Below are 16,768 nucleotides of genomic sequence, written 5' to 3' on the forward strand. Positions count from 1 at the left end.
CATAGTTTGACAATTTCTCATAGTTTGAATGATAATAACATTTAATATTAGCCCTACTTAAAAATGTAATAAATTAAGAAAAAACAAAGAAATTTTTATTTTTATTAACCTAATTTTTCCTTCAAAAATGTTCAACAAAGTAAAATAAAAAGATGCTATATGACATGTAAATAAAAAAATCATAAAAGAAATTTAATAAATAAACTTTTTTGTTTCATCTTGCAAGCTCAAGAATATTTATTTAGACAATTTCTCATAACGAACAATAACAAAATAATTACCGAATTTAAAATTAAATAAAAAACAAAATAAAAAAACATTAGCATTAGCAAAACATTAACAAATAGTACATGTTAAATTTAACTTTATATTAGTGCTATTATTAATATTTTAATTTTTTTGTTTTGTTCTAATGATTGATTTTATAAAAAAAAATGAAAAAACATTAATTATTACGAACTTTAAATGACATCTTATAAAGAGTTTATTTTTTTATAATTAAATAAAAAAACTTCTTATATGGATATAACTCTATTAATGAATTTTCAAAATAATATTTTGAGGGAGTTTAAATACTCTCGTTATCAAAAATACATATACTTAATAACATTATCAAGTATAAATATATAAAATAACGAGGGTCTCAAGTCCCTCAATATATTGTATTGAAAAATTAATACCAGAGTTATAGATATATAGAAGATATATAGATAGATATATAGAAGTTTTTTATTTAATTAATTAAATAAAAAACTAAAAATAAAAAATTACAAGTATTTAAAGAAAAAAATGAATAATTACAAGTATTTACGCTTGAAGCAATTATAACTCTTGCAATATCTTATATTTATAAGTAAAATAATAATTTAGAAAAATAATATTTTATAATAGTTTTATCAGCTTTATATAACTAACAAACTGCGATATTAAAAAAGTGAAAACAGAAATTTTTTTATAATTTAGAAAAAATTTTGATTAAAAAAGTTATTTAAATTCCTTGTAAACATGTTATAACACTGCATCAAGAAATGTTTTTAAAGCGTAAGTTAAACTTTTTTGTCATAAGGCAAGTGAATGTGCAATGGTATGTATTTTTTAATAACAGGCCTTGTTACGAGATTTTGTTGCATAACGGAAAAGTGTAACGCGAGTAAAACTTTACTCAATAAAGATATTTACATCATTAAAAATTTAATTATGTCAGGTGCATATTTTAAAGTACAGCATTGCAATTAAATTTAATTAAAAATTTAAATTTAAAATTAATCTTTATCTTTATAAAATATCTTTAAGTTAAACAATATTGTTATAAAAAATTATAAATAAAATTTAAATGCTGTTTGAAAAAAAAAATTCCTTATTTTAAAATCTTATGCTTATTTAAACTTTTTTTTTCTTCTTTAAAACATTTCTTATGATTATTTTTTTAAAATGAGAGGACAATTGTTTATGTTAAAATTTCTTAAAGGGACTTAAATGCACTAACAAAAAAGAAAATTAACATACTTTAACTCATTTATACAAATGTAGAGAAAAGTAATAAATTTACTTGTTAGATGACAATAAAAATGTAATAATATATTCATTTATTTAATACTAAAAAGCAAAAAAATTTAAACAAAATAGACATTCCACAATATGTACATTTACAAAATAACACTTCTAGATTTGTTTTTCTTAATTAGTAAATTAAACTTGTTTTGCAATAATTTATTTTATTGTGGTAGTTTTAAAAAGTTTATGTCCGTAAATACAAAAAAAAAAGATATTTTTATGACATCAAAATCAAGACAAGCTAACTGTAGCACCCTTAATAAGTATTGCATATACTTTTCAGTAATAAAATTACCTGCAACGTCCATATTTTGCTGCTAAATGAAGTGGAGTGAGATTTTCTTCACTTTTTGCATCAATTTTAGCTCCCAAGTTCAAAAGGGCCTAAATATATTTTAAATATATTTTTTTATCTTATCATAAACTAGTCATAAATTTTTTTTAAGAACAAATGTTGAAAAATGCACCTTTTTTTTTCAGGCATGTGACACAAATAATAACAAATTTTTACTAATTAAATACTTACATTTTTAAATATTTATTTAATTTAAAAAAATAAAATATTAAAGAGTCTGGTCAAGAAACTTCATAAGTCTTACAAACGCTTTTTTTTATTTATTTCTTATGTTTTTAACTTATTTTTATGTTTTGAACTATTCTTCTGAATTTTTTTCTCTTATACATTCAACTATTTCTTATGTTCTAATTAAACAAATATTCAAATGATTTTTCTTTAGTGATAATAATCTAAATATTAATATTTTTAAATTTTTAGTACTTTTTCTTTCTCTTGATAATAGCACAATAACAACTCTTACCTGAACAATAACTTCATGACCTTCTTTGGCGGCAATATGCAATGGTGTCATTTCATATTTATCAAAATCTTCTATTAGAATTTGAGCCCCATATTGACATAAAATCTATGCAAAATAAATCTTATACTATCAGTTTACCAATATTTTTAGTTTCTTAAAATGATATTAATTAAATTTTTATTTAAATCAAAAAATTGCTTAACTTATAAACTCAAGTATAATAACAGTATAACTTGTTTTTGTATTTTTCTTATTTTTGTAGAATAAGAACAAGTAAAAACCTAGAATAAGTTCTACATTTTCACTTTCTACCTCAAACACATCTTTGCAATTTGCTTCAGCAGCAATGAACATGCATGTTTTATCATTTAAATCTTTTACAGTTATGTCTGCAAACCAATCTAGTAAAACTTTTACTGCTTCAACATTATTTTTACGTACAGCCATAAGTAAAGGTGTTTCATTGTCTTTATCTCTACAATCAATTTGAGCACCTCTATAAATAAATAATTACATTATTATTTAGATCCAAATTACTTGTAGCAATATGGTCATTTTCTGAGAACAAAAACCTAAAACTTTACATTCTTGAAGATCATTAATTAATTATCAAATTAACAATATTATATTCTGAGGGACATTTCTTTTGGAATTTTTCACAACTTTTAGTTATACAATTGATTAGTAATACTATATATATATATATATATATATATATATATATATATATATATATATATATATATATATATATATATATATATATATATATATGTATGTATGTATGTATGTATGTGTGTATATATATATATACATATATATATACATATATATATATATATATATATATATATATATATATATATATATATATATATATATATATATATATATATATATATATATATATATATATATATATATATACAGTGCGGTGCAAAAAGAAAGCCACACTAACATTTTTTCTTGATTATAAGTATACAATGTATAATGAAGCAAAACTAAAAAATTGGATATGGTAGTGAAAAATCTAGGACAGAAAAGATATGTTTATATATATCTTGCATATTTAAGTTAGCATTTGCTCACTTTCGATACGGTTTTTTTAGAAAAAGAAGAAAAAAACTAAGAATAATGAATGAAAAGATTGCTTCCCCATGCCAAACCCTCAGTTGATGTAGCAGTACTCCGCTGCAAGTCAGGCTAATTGTCAGTCTAAGTATGTACTGAAGCCCCTGGTAGCAGGCTATTTCAGTATGATGCCACAATTCTCACCTAATCAGCAGTATAAGATATTTATACATTAATATTTGTATAAATAAAATCTTTTAAAAACAGATTAATACAGACACATTTAATATTTTAGAAAACAACTAACAAATATAGAAATTAGACAAATTATGGAAGCTAGTGACCAAAGAGAGTCTTACAGAAGCATTGGAAAACGTTTTAAACAACAAACCTCAACTATTAGTAGATTGTTGAAGAAATATTAACACACTGGTACAGCTGAAAAGTTAGTTGGATCTACGAGAAAGACTAAACTTCAGAAGATTGCTACATACAAAAAGATTGTAAAACTACATGTTCTGAGATAAAACTATATTTGAACCTTACTAATATCTTAAAATAGACAATACCTTGTCGAATAAAAGCACCAGGTGGATTTTTTACTGGAAAGCAAATAAAAAAACTCTTTGTTAGTGAAATTGATCGTAAAAATATAAATAAAGTGATGCATTGAGCACAAAGATTGGATGATGGGCTAAAGTTATTTGGAGCAATCAGTCTACTTTTGTGTTATTTTACAACCGTTGATCTCACTGCTAGAGATTAATTGAGCAAAAGTACTTTATTTGTATCACAAAAAATTTTTTTGTTACAAATACTGGTTCATGGTACCTGTTGGAGGGCACCCTGAACCAGCATTTGTATCACAAAGTCTTAGTTAATCAACTTGGACCTAGTATAGAACTTTTTCCTAATGGTGACTACATCTTTTAACAAGATAACAATCCCAAACATATAGCACAGTTCAATAAAAGATATCTAGAATCTAAATTGATACCAATTATGTCTTGGCCAGCACAGTCTCCTGATTTAAATCCAATAGGAAATCTTTGGTCTATATTGGATAGAAATTGCAAGATCGTAGGGAAACAAATGAAGATTAACTGTTTCAAATTCTTCTTACTGGTTGGGATGCTTTGTCAAACAACTTATTAAAGACTTGTAGATAGTATGCCTTCTAGATGTGCAGAAGTCATAAAAAACAACGGATGGCCAATTAAGTAAAGCTAAAACTTGAAAAACACTTTACAAATCCTAATTTCTTTTCATTATATGTAATAAACAATAATACAGGGCTTGAAATAATGAACATTTTTTCTTCCAGACAATTTGTCCGATAAAGACTCAGTTTGTCGGACATGTCCGATAAAAATGAAAGAAGTGCGATCAAACGCCATTCCTGACCACGCATAAAATATTTTGTTTTTACAACTTGACCACACAATTTGTTTTGACAACGCTAGGCATTCCAAAATGCACTGAAAATAACAAGAAAACTTGTAAGTTAAATCTAACAAAAAGAAAATCTTAAAGAAAAATAAAAAATCTAAGCTTAAAAAACTAAAATTTGAAAAGGAAAATACATTTATATTACATTTTTTAAAAATTACTATACTATGCGAAATGCTTTATAAATTATTAAATACATAAATTATTACATAACTATATTGAATATATAAATTATGTAATTATCAAATACATAATTAAATATGTAATAAATATGTTTAATAAAAATACAAAATTATTAAATACATAAATTACTAAGTAAATATATTAAATACATAATTTATTAAGTTTACATATTACTTTATTAAATTAAGTAACAAATTAATTATAATGTTTACAATAAAACCATTTTATTTAAATTATTATATTCTTTGATACATAATTACAATTATATAAATAAGTATTTTTTTATAAATCTTTACTAACTTTTTCTAGGAATAATTTTATAAACACTTTTAATAACGAAAGTTTTAAGCGCGAAAACAAACGTCACATAATTTTATATTGTAATAAAAAGTACTGGTTGCTATAGGCATTAAAATAACTATTACGTTAAAATTTTTATAAAATAAATTTAAAAGGGGTTTTAAAAGCTAAAATATTTGTTTGAAATTTATAAAAACCATTGGACAAAAAACTAAATAAATACTAAACTATAAATTTAAACTAATAACTAATTGCAACATTTTAATATGAATGATAAAAACCAGGTTACTTAATTCAAAAAAATGTAATGCTTTGGCGTCTTTTAAAAAATGAATTAACTAAAAAAATGACGTATTTTATTAAAGTAGCCATGTTCAACTTCAGTTTTGTTTTGTATAAAAAATAAAAGTTCAAAAAATAAAGTTTATATACAATACTGAAATTATTAATAATTTTAAAACAACTAAAATGATTAGAAAATAAATGGACATAAAATATGTCGGACACAATGGCCGATAGATGTCATTTTTTACCAGACAAGTGCCGGACAATGTCCGATATCCGGCGCCTATTTCGAGCCCTGATAATATTTTATACATTTCTATAAAAATTGTTCTGAATTACTTTTATCATATGAGTTTTTTTTTTTTTTTAAATAAAAATACTGAGTTGAGCTTTTTTTTGCACCCCCTGCATATCTATATCTATATCTATATCTTTATCTATATATATATATATATATATATATATATATATATATATATATATATATATATATATATATATATATATATATATATATATATATATATATATACATATATATATATACATATATATATATGTATATATATATATATATATATATATATATATATATATATATATATATATATATATATATACATATATATATATATTACCTTCTGTGTAAGAGTATTAAAAATCACACACCAGATCCCTGGTTAAACTGGGCTCAACATGTTTTCCATGAAGTAACATATATTTTTTAAGATTTGTTTTTTCAGTGTTATAGCATCAAGTCAGTAAAAACAAAAATATATTAAAATGAGTAGCCTCCTCTATTGTTGTTGAGGAGATCTCTCAGTCTTTAGAAAATTCAATTATAAAAAATAATAATATAATTTGTTTATGACTCAAGACTATTTGCTGGGTTTTTTTAATTATATATTTTGCATCGCTATACTCTTTATAACTTTTTGTTTTTAAATATACTTTGATATTATTATATATTTACAATATTTTGCTGATCTATAGCAGTCAGCATCATCAGGTGATTGCCATTAGCGGTCAGCATCATCATCACCTGATGATGCTGACCGCTATAGGTCAGCCAAATATTGTATATATATAATAATATCAAAATATATTTAAAAACAAAAAGTTTATACGCAGCCTTCTTAATCAAATTCAACATATAAATATCGTGTAACAAGAATATGATTTTAAAAGATTTTTGTATAACTATATTTTTGTTTAACATTTTAATTAAATTAAAAACATTTATAACCATACTTGGATAATAAATAGTCTATAATCTCAACACGGTTAAACATGGCTGCACGATGCAAAGGAGTTTCCTTCAGTAAATTTTTGGATTCAACAATAGCACCATTATCAACAAGAAGTTTTACTAATTCAATAAATCCTGAAGTACAAGCTACATGAAGTGGAGAAATCATGTTTATATTTGTTGAATTGACTTTAGAATTATTTTTAATAAACAAATCAACAATCTCAATGTGATTTTTCTCAACAGCTAAATGAAATGCTGTTTGCTCATCTTGATCACATGAATAAAGTAATTTAGCCAACATTGGAACGCCACCTTGTTTTGTTGCATGGTCTAGAAATAGTTTCACAATATATAAAAAAAAAAAAAAAAAAAAAGAGTTATGTTTTTTAAAATTACTTATAATGTTATTTTTTATTTAAAATTAAAGTAATTTTAAATAAAAAATAGTATCTTCAAGGTTCTATTTTGAGCCCTATACTTTTTTTAAATTTACATTAAAAATCTCCCAGAAATTCTAATATCTAGTGGCATTATTTGCTGATGATACTACCATTTATTCTTGTCTTGATAAAAAGCCAACTAACTCTCTGAACCACTACCCAATGAACTCTGCAACCACTCTCTGATTGCTTGGAGGGGAGGGGGTGGCAAAAAGTTTTCACTTCTGCTAGAGCATGGGACTCTCTGTGGCTTGTGAACTTAACTCAAAAAAAACTTTTTTCAGATAATCGTTATGACAATAATCTAGATCTTCCTATATTTATGAACAGTAATGTGCTTGATAAGTCATCTACCCTTCGTGTTCTAGGATTAAATCTTACTTCCGATCTTTCTTGGAAACCATATATCAAATCCATTGCAAAATTTGCATCTCTTTATTGTGCTTGCTACTTTCTTAATCAGGATTCTGTTTTTTATCACTATAAATCTTTAACCCAACCTTAAATGGAATACTGTTGCCATATCTGGAGCGGATCTTCAAATGATGTCCTTTCTCTTAAAGACAAGGTGCAAAAACTTTGTAAAGATAGTTGGAGCTGCTCTTTCAGCCAACCTTCAGCCATTGTCACATTGTCATGTTGCTTCTCTTTCTCTTTTCTATAAATACTATGATGGGCGCTGCTCTAAAGAGCTAGCATCTTTTGTGCCATCTACTAAAATTCATTTTCATGTTACTCATCATTCAATTAAATCTAATCATTTTACTGTCACTATTCCTAAGTGCTCCAAAAAAACTTATTCGTGTAGATTTTATTCCTAGAACATCAGTTCTTTAAAAATTGCTCCCTTCATCTTGTTTTCCTGATTCATTTAATTTGCAATTTTTTAAGTCGTCTGTTAATTGTTATCTTGCTTTATAAACTTAATCTTTTCTCTTCCAGTACCTTCCAAATCTAATAGTGCTTGCTTGCAGCTTTATTGGAAGTGAAGATGTTAAAAATGCATAACCTATATATGAAAGAAGGAATATTAGACTTGAATTGAGACTATAAAAGATTTTCTAAAAGTCCCTAAAAAAAAACTTCTGAGATAAAATACAAGATTAAGTAATTGAAGGATAATATCTTGTGTATATTTCACTATTAAAAATCAGAAAATACATATCTCTGATAACTCATCAATTATTAAATTGCATAATTATATATTTTGAGGGAGATTTCTTTGTGAACTTTATATTCTGAACTTTTTATACTAATAACTTTTTATTACAGAAGTTTTTGCTGTAATCCAGCATAATTAGCTCAATAAATGTCACAATAACTTTTAACTGTCACAGCTTAAATAAAACTATAACACTGATATCAAGGATTAAATGGCTTCTTTTTTGTTTAATTTCAGCATCCAAAACTTAGTTATGACATATTGCCCATATCTAGCAGAGCACATATATTTACCTAATTTCTAGGGGTTCCAAACTTTTCTTTCAAACACTTTATTTCCTACTTTTAATGTTACTGTTTCTTCCAAAATTATATCTTTTTCGCAAACTATTTTGAAAAGAGCTAACGCAGTTTGATGAATGCTTTTTTTCTTGAATACACTTCTGATGTTGGCCTATCCATGGTATTTATCTTGATCCTTGTTTCACCTACATACCGTTGCATCAGATGTAGAAATGTAGGATCCAGGCTGGCTGTTATTAGGTATTTTTAATTTATTTTAGGACTTTAAAAAAGTCCTAAAATAAATTAAAAATACCTAATAACAGTTTAATCCATTTGATAAATCATCAGATAAAAATAGAAAAAAACTACTTTTATATCTTATTCAATCTCTTTTTTATAAATCAAATATAACTGTCACTTAAATGCTCGTAACTCACTAATGCAGAAATTCATATAAAATTAAAGACAAAGAAGTTTAAAAGCATACGAAAAACTAATTAAATAACTTATAACTATTTTACAACAAACCAAAAAAACACTTAATAATATAATTTAAGATATATCTCTTTATCATTATTTTTATTACCAATTAACTAATGTCTAATTTAAACAAACTTTTAAATAATTCTTCAAAATTTCCCTCTAACATAAGCTGAACTTTATTGTTTCATACAATGTGTATATAGCTCAAACTTTAATTCAATTTTCTATTGCTTGATTTTAAAATTATGTTGGACTTTTAGTAATTGTTATTTGAATTTTTTTATTTATTTGAATTATATTTGGATTAACTGCTGTTTAAACAAACATTAAAAAAAAAGCAAGCTTTAACTTTTATTATTTTTGTAAATTTATCGATTTGTTTCTTCATAAAGTTTTGTAATAACGATTTAAAATTAAATTTGAAAATTGACATTTTATACCAAAAAATATAAAAGCATAAAAAATATAAAGGCTCTGAACCTAATAACCATATAAAAAGCTACTTTTGTTCTCAAAATGCTTTTTCCTAATTTTGTGCATGTTGTGTTTCAATTTTATTGTTGTAATTTTAATTCAGAAGATTCTGTAGTTATTCTGATATGTACAGTATTGACTTTAAAGATGGCATAAAGTGTGGACAAATGTGTTTGGAAAATTGTTATAATTTATTGGAATCTTGATATCACATATGTTTAAGATTGTATTTTTAATATAATTTTTATTTTTATTAGCATTATGTTTTTCATATGCATGTTCACATTTAAGTAACTTTTTTACTTGCCATTTGCTTGATTTAATAAATATATTTTCTTGTGTTGTTTCAGTGATTTGTTCAAACTTAATGCAGTCTTTTTAATTGCCAGGGCTCATTTAATCTGTAAAAAGTTAACTTTTCAAAACAAAATAAGTTTTTATTTGGTGTATTCATGAAAAAAATATGGTAAAAAGCAAATAAGGAATATGGTGTATTATTTTTAATAAAATAAATTGAATTTTTTTTTTCTAAGTACAATGATTTTCCTGTAAACCCATTAAGTACCAGGTCTCTTCAAACTTTGAAGACATTTTGAAAGCAGGATACAGAGTGGTATTTAAATCAAACCCATATTTAGGAACTTTGTCAACATCAAAAAAATTCGAAACTACCTAATAACAGCCAGCCTTGAGCCTACATAATAAAATGTTCTACTTTAAAAGTATAATAAAAATATCTTCCATATTTTGTTTTAATTGAGTAAATGAACTATGGACAAGAAACATTTTTTGTAGATATATTTCATTAGTATGACTTTAATGACGTTTTTGAATGAATTAGCATGACATTTTTGTTTTGTTTTTTAATTTAAAAAAATTGTTTTTTATAATACCTTTAAACTAAAAAAAAAATATTTACAACATATCATACCAAAAAAAAAATTTACAGCATATACCAAAAAAAATATTGAAAGTAATTTAAAAAAACATGATATTTTACTAAATTATTGAGAACTTTAATAAGCAAACACTAATAAATATTTTAAGTGCTGCTTTATTTTTGCTTATTTTGTCTACTAATTCTATTTTGTCCATTTTTTTTTATTTTGATAATATTTTGTGATTTAGAATGTTGAATCAAATACCATTTTTACTTAAAAAATCTCTTTCTTTTAATCTTGCTTCTTACAAAAATTCAACAAACCTATCTACTTATTTTGAGTCTAATCTAACAAGATGTTGGTGTATAGCTAAGTTATAAAATTCATTTGCTAAAAACCAGCTTTAAATGATTTCGTTCATCTTTTCTCTTCTTAATATACTTCACTCACCTTTCGTCTGTTGAACTTTTTTCCCTCTATTATCACATTTTGTTAACTACTTGCCTATTTTATTCCTATGCCTTCCTTTATTTATTTATTTATTATTTATTTATTCCTATTCCTTGCCTTATTTTATGCCTATTAACTAATTGCCTAAATTACCTAAATGATTATTACTATATGTTTTATTTAAAACCAGTTAAAAGATAGTTGAACTGTTTTATTTAAAACCAGTTTAAAGATAATTAAGCTGTTTTACTATACTGCTTTATTATGCTTTTAAGTTTAAAAAGTCAACCTTAATTGTAAAACTATATTCTATAACTTTAATCAAACTTACTCAAATGACCTTCTCTAGCTGCAAAATGAAGAGGAGTCATGTTTTCTTTCTCTCTACATAAAATGTTAGAACCACGTTTTAGAAGCAAAGAACAAATATCATATGATCCAAACAGGGCTGCACAATGAAGAGGAGTCATTCTTGATTGATCAATTGCCTAATTAATAACTTATCATTAAGCTTAAATTAAATAAGCTACATATATATACATATATATATATATATATATATATATATATATATATATATATATATATATATATATATAAATATATAAATATATAAATATATAAATATATAAATATATAAATATATAAATATATAAATATATAAATATATAAATATATAAATATATAATATATATATATATATATATATATATATATATATATATATATATATATATATATATATATATATATATATATATATATATATATATATATATATATATACATACATTAGATCATTTCAAAATTGTATATAAAAAAAATAATTTTTGAACTTTATTTAGGCTAACCTTTGATTTGATGTGGTTTGTGGTTAAGAAAATTAGTTCAAATTTGCAAACTTAAATAATGTGTTTTAGGGACAGCTCAATTAACTTTACTTTTTAACAGGTCCATATTATTTTGAAAAAAGAAGTTTTTTCAAAAGTATGTCATGTTGGGTCTTAAAAGTATTGAAATTATATAAAAATTTAAAAAAAAAGAAGATAATTTCATACTACAATTATTATTTTAGATTTAATTGCACAAAAACTATGGTTTTTTAACTAGAAATAAAAAAAGTACATTTTTACAACTTTTTAATAAAAATAAAAAATTTTTAATTTATTTTTTATAAAACAATTATTATTTTTGAAATTTATATATTATTTTGCTTCTTTTGAGTACCAGGTTGACCTACTTTTAAAAAACTTTTTTTTTTTAATTTTAGGACCCCATTGAAAATAAACTTAATTAAGCTGTTAATAAATATTGGAATAATGCTTTGAAACTTTAATGATTTACTTTTTTTCATCAATTAACAACATTTAAACATCTAGCCACTTAATTATTGAAATATTTTTTTTTTGAACTGGTCAAATATACATATACATATATATATATATATGTATATATATATATATATATATATATATATATATATATATATATATATATATATATATATATATATATATATATATATATATATATATATATATATATAGAACCCTTAGATGTTGTCCGAAAGTTTTTTCCATATTTTGTTGACAAAAAGTAAAAATTAAAATGCAAGAATTTTTTTTTTTTTTAAATGATAGACTGCCTGCCCCAACCAAACCCTCAGTCGATGTAGCAGCACTCCCTTGCGGGTCAGGCTATTTGTCAGTCAATGTAGCAGCTCTCCCTTGCGAGTCAGGCTATTTGTCAGTCGATGTAGCAGCACTCCCTTGCGAGTCAGGCTATTTGTCAGTCGATGTAGCAGCACTCCGTTGCGAGTCAGGCTATAAGATAGTCGATGTAGCAACACTCCGCGCATGATTTACAGTAAAAAATATAAAAATAAAAACATTTTATTAAAAAAAATAAAAATAAAAACATTGTTTATATTGTTAAAAACATTCAGAATGTTTTTAAAACATTCTGGTCAATTAAATTTGCGTTTTTGTGGTTTTTTTAAAAAATGATTTATTTGTAATTAAATGAATGGTTTTTACTTTCGTCCAACACGCAAATGTTGGTCGAAAGTCAAAAGTAATTAAAAGTGACGTATGTGTTGGCGTAAGAATCACTTTTTTCCTTCCGCTCTTCCCAAAGACAACAAACTATAGATCTATATATATATATTCAGCAATTAGGTTAGCATTGCTATATACATACATATATATATATATATATATATATATATATATATATATATATATATATATATATATATATATATATATATATATATATATATATATACACACACATATATATATACATATACATATATATACATATATATGTATATATATATATATATATATATATTATATATATATATATATATTTATGTATATATATTTATATATATATAAGGTTATTTAAAAAAAGGATCATGTCTGAAAAAATAAGACCATGATTTAGTACTGAAAATATTTTTATATTTCTAAAAAATTCTAACGATTTCTTCAGGAGGTAAATATACTAATTCTTTAGCAATTAGTGTTGTTATCAACTTCGACTAAATCAACTAAAAGTTGACAAATCGTAATTTTAAATTAGTTGACTTTGAATAACTGAATAGTTGATTCAATAACTATGAATCATAGGTCAATTTAGCTGTTCATAACACCCTTATCTCTATTTTATTCACTTGATTTAACTGTATCAGTATTTAATTTTGTTATGACTAATTAGTAAAGATATAAGTAGATTATCTTATAACAATAAAATATTTATAAAGATTGAGCTAGGCATAAAAAAATGATTTATAGCAAGTTTTTTAGTTCAACTAAAATATCAAATTAACTCAACTCATTAACTTATTACCACTCCTTTGACTTAATTTTTATATAAATTTAATTTTTATTCTTTTTTTATGGTAGAAACAAAATGTCAAATAAAAACTTTCATAAAAGTAAAGTCTGGGATTATTTTGTAAATATTAATCACTCTACAATAACATCTTAATATAAATTTACTTTAGCAAACAAAATTTTCAACAAAGAGCTAAATTACAATAAAAAAACAAACAGCTCAATTGCATATCATTTCTATAATAACCATCTTATTAATATTAAAGAGTCTAAACTTTCATGTACAACAACTGGTATTGTACTTATCAAAAGCTTCTGTTGTGATTTTGATTTGCATCATTAACTCAGCTAACTATTGACAAAAGTAACAAGTCGTTTTTTTTATTATTATAACATTTTGTGTAATGATAAAAGACCATGAAGAATTAACAGCACCAGAAGTTCCAAAGGACTTTTTGTTCAAAGAATTAGCGATGAAATTGGCACTGAATTTCTGTAATTCTTTGATAAAGTTATCATTAACACCTTGTATCGCGACAAATGAAATTAGAACAAACAAAGCTTATTTTGAAGGCAAAAAATGGATTGTAAGTTATAAATGGGAAAATGGATCCAACATGAAAAACAGAATAAGCCAGTATATAGTATTTGACCAACATTGTAAGGCTTTCAACAACAAAATAAATTAATGGATCGAAGAAGACATACTCATTAAATATGACAATGAAATTATGCGAAAAGCTAAATGTCTACTACCGCTGATCTGCATTATTCAAGGTAATAAGAAGAAGTTAAGACCTGTGCTTGATTATTGCAAGCTAAACACTTACATAAAAGCCTTTACAAGGGATGCAGTTGTCATAGACGATGCAATGAGGGATTGTTTTGAATGAGGGTGTTTTGGAAGAAAGGACACAAGATTCCTGTTATTAAAGCTGCGCTCACCAAGAGAGATATATCCTCATTATGCGGTAATCTGGCTGCTAATCTACCAGTTGCTAGATGATTTAGACTTGCATGCAGCTATATAAAAAGATGTACAAATAAAGTAGGTTGGGATGAACCTATTATGAATAACTATGTTACTGAAATGATGCAGGAAGTTATAGATGAAGTTTTAAAATCTAATCAAGCAAAAGGTGTATAGAATGTTGCATCTTAACCAAATGCATCTTTAACTGTGTGGTGTGATGAAAGTTTGCTGGCAGAAAAAGATGTGATAATGCAAGGTGACCAATAAATGAAAGATGCCACATGGCTCCAAACAAAGTCTGATGTAATGCATATTAATGTAGCTGAATTGGATGCATGTATTGAAGCAAGAATGTAATACCCTTTGTAAGTATGATAATCAGCAGATATAATGAATTCATTCAATAGCACAAATGGGAGTTTCCAAGAGTATGTGGATTTATTTGAGGGGTAAACAGATTCTATCTATTAACCAGCCTCGCATCCCTTCTTTATCTCTTATGCTGACGTAGACGTATTTATAATAAATTGTTTCCAGTTTAGGATGTTCGATGCTGGATCTTCTTGACTCATTCCATGGGTTTTGCTAGTGTCACTGTTTTATGACTAGGCAACTCATTCTAGTATCTCCTAATGAGGATACAGCTCTAAAACTATGTCTTATGGTTCTAAGGCCGGCTGGTAGTCAAGTTTCCTGAACTTTGTGGTAGCTTTCTGAGAGGCTGATTTCATCAACAGCTGTAAAATATCAGAGTACTAACAGTGCCATGTTGCGCATGCATGGTTCCCTTGTTCGTACTTTCGGTGTGCATTGTCAAGACACTTTAAGAGCCCTTTGTTTCGGCTTAGGGTTTATTATTAAAAATGAGACAACTGCATGGACTATTAAATAGTGTACAACCTGTGCTATGAGCCAAGTTCTTTAACTAATTTAAAAATGACTAAAGTACCATGAATCACCAACTTCTCTAAATCTATCATTCACTAACATTTGTGGTCTTCCAAGTAAATTTTCTTCTGTTGAGTCTCAAAGTTTATCAGACCTACTTTGCTCTCCAAAATCGTTGTTGTTAGTGACTTTAATGCTCATCCACTGAATGGCTTGGCTATAGTGTCAGTGACTTTACAGGCGTTAAGGCCCACAACTTTTGCCTTTTTCAATCTTTAACACAAATAGTTAACTTTCCAACTTGCTTTCCAGACAATGTAATTCATTTACCTTCTCTACTCAACTTATGTCTTGTTTCTGATCCTAGTCAGTGCTCAGTTTCTCTACATTCACCCTTAGGTGCTTCTGATCACAGTTCTATCTCTCTAAAACTATTATCTCATTCTTTTTCATCATCAAAACCCCCCTACCATGGTACTTCTTACAACTACCTTAAAGCTGACTCTTTCTGTGATTTTCTACATGATGGCCCCTGGGTAAAAATCTTTTGTCTTTCTGCTGACATATGTGCTTCTTATGTAACTTCTGGTATTCAGGCTGGCATGGAATCTTTTATTCACTCTTGATGATTCGAAGTCAAGCCTCGCTCTTCTCCATGATTTTCCTCTCATTTTGCTGCAGCAATTTCCAATTGTAACCATTAATTCCATATCTACCTACCAAAATAATTCTTTAGAAAACAAATGCCTGTTTACTATTGCTAGAAACCATTGTTTCAAAACAAAAAAGTTTTGTCTAACGCTAAAGCCCAATATTCTCAGGCCTTAAAATCTCATATTTCATTTCATAAATTAGGCTCCAAAGACTTTAGGAAAATCTTTAACACTTTCTATAATAAGTGGAAATCTGTTATTCCACCTTTCTTGCATGGTTTAGATTTTGTTACCTCATCTAAAGAAAAAGCTGAAATGTTTGCTA

At 25.2% G+C, this 16,768-nt stretch overlaps 1 protein-coding gene across 2 annotated transcripts in view; it reads right to left on the reverse strand.

The window, feature by feature from the left end:
- Nucleotides 1-16,768, reverse strand: part of LOC101235431 (transient receptor potential cation channel subfamily A member 1) — a 107,796-nt gene that overhangs the window by 52,124 nt on the left and 38,904 nt on the right. For both annotated transcript variants that reach the window (XM_065793135.1, XM_065793134.1), the window contains exons 4-8: nucleotides 11,418-11,574; nucleotides 6,912-7,263; nucleotides 2,685-2,868; nucleotides 2,373-2,477; nucleotides 1,850-1,938 (exon numbers count right to left, since the gene is read on the reverse strand). In XM_065793135.1, the coding sequence (XP_065649207.1) occupies nucleotides 1,850-1,938; nucleotides 2,373-2,477; nucleotides 2,685-2,868; nucleotides 6,912-7,263; nucleotides 11,418-11,574 (887 nt within the window). The remainder of the gene's footprint in view (nucleotides 1-1,849; nucleotides 1,939-2,372; nucleotides 2,478-2,684; nucleotides 2,869-6,911; nucleotides 7,264-11,417; nucleotides 11,575-16,768) is intronic.

The sequence above is a fragment of the Hydra vulgaris genome, chromosome 03, assembly GCF_038396675.1.
Source record: "Hydra vulgaris chromosome 03, alternate assembly HydraT2T_AEP".
In the NCBI taxonomy this organism is placed as follows: Eukaryota; Metazoa; Cnidaria; class Hydrozoa; order Anthoathecata; family Hydridae; genus Hydra; species Hydra vulgaris.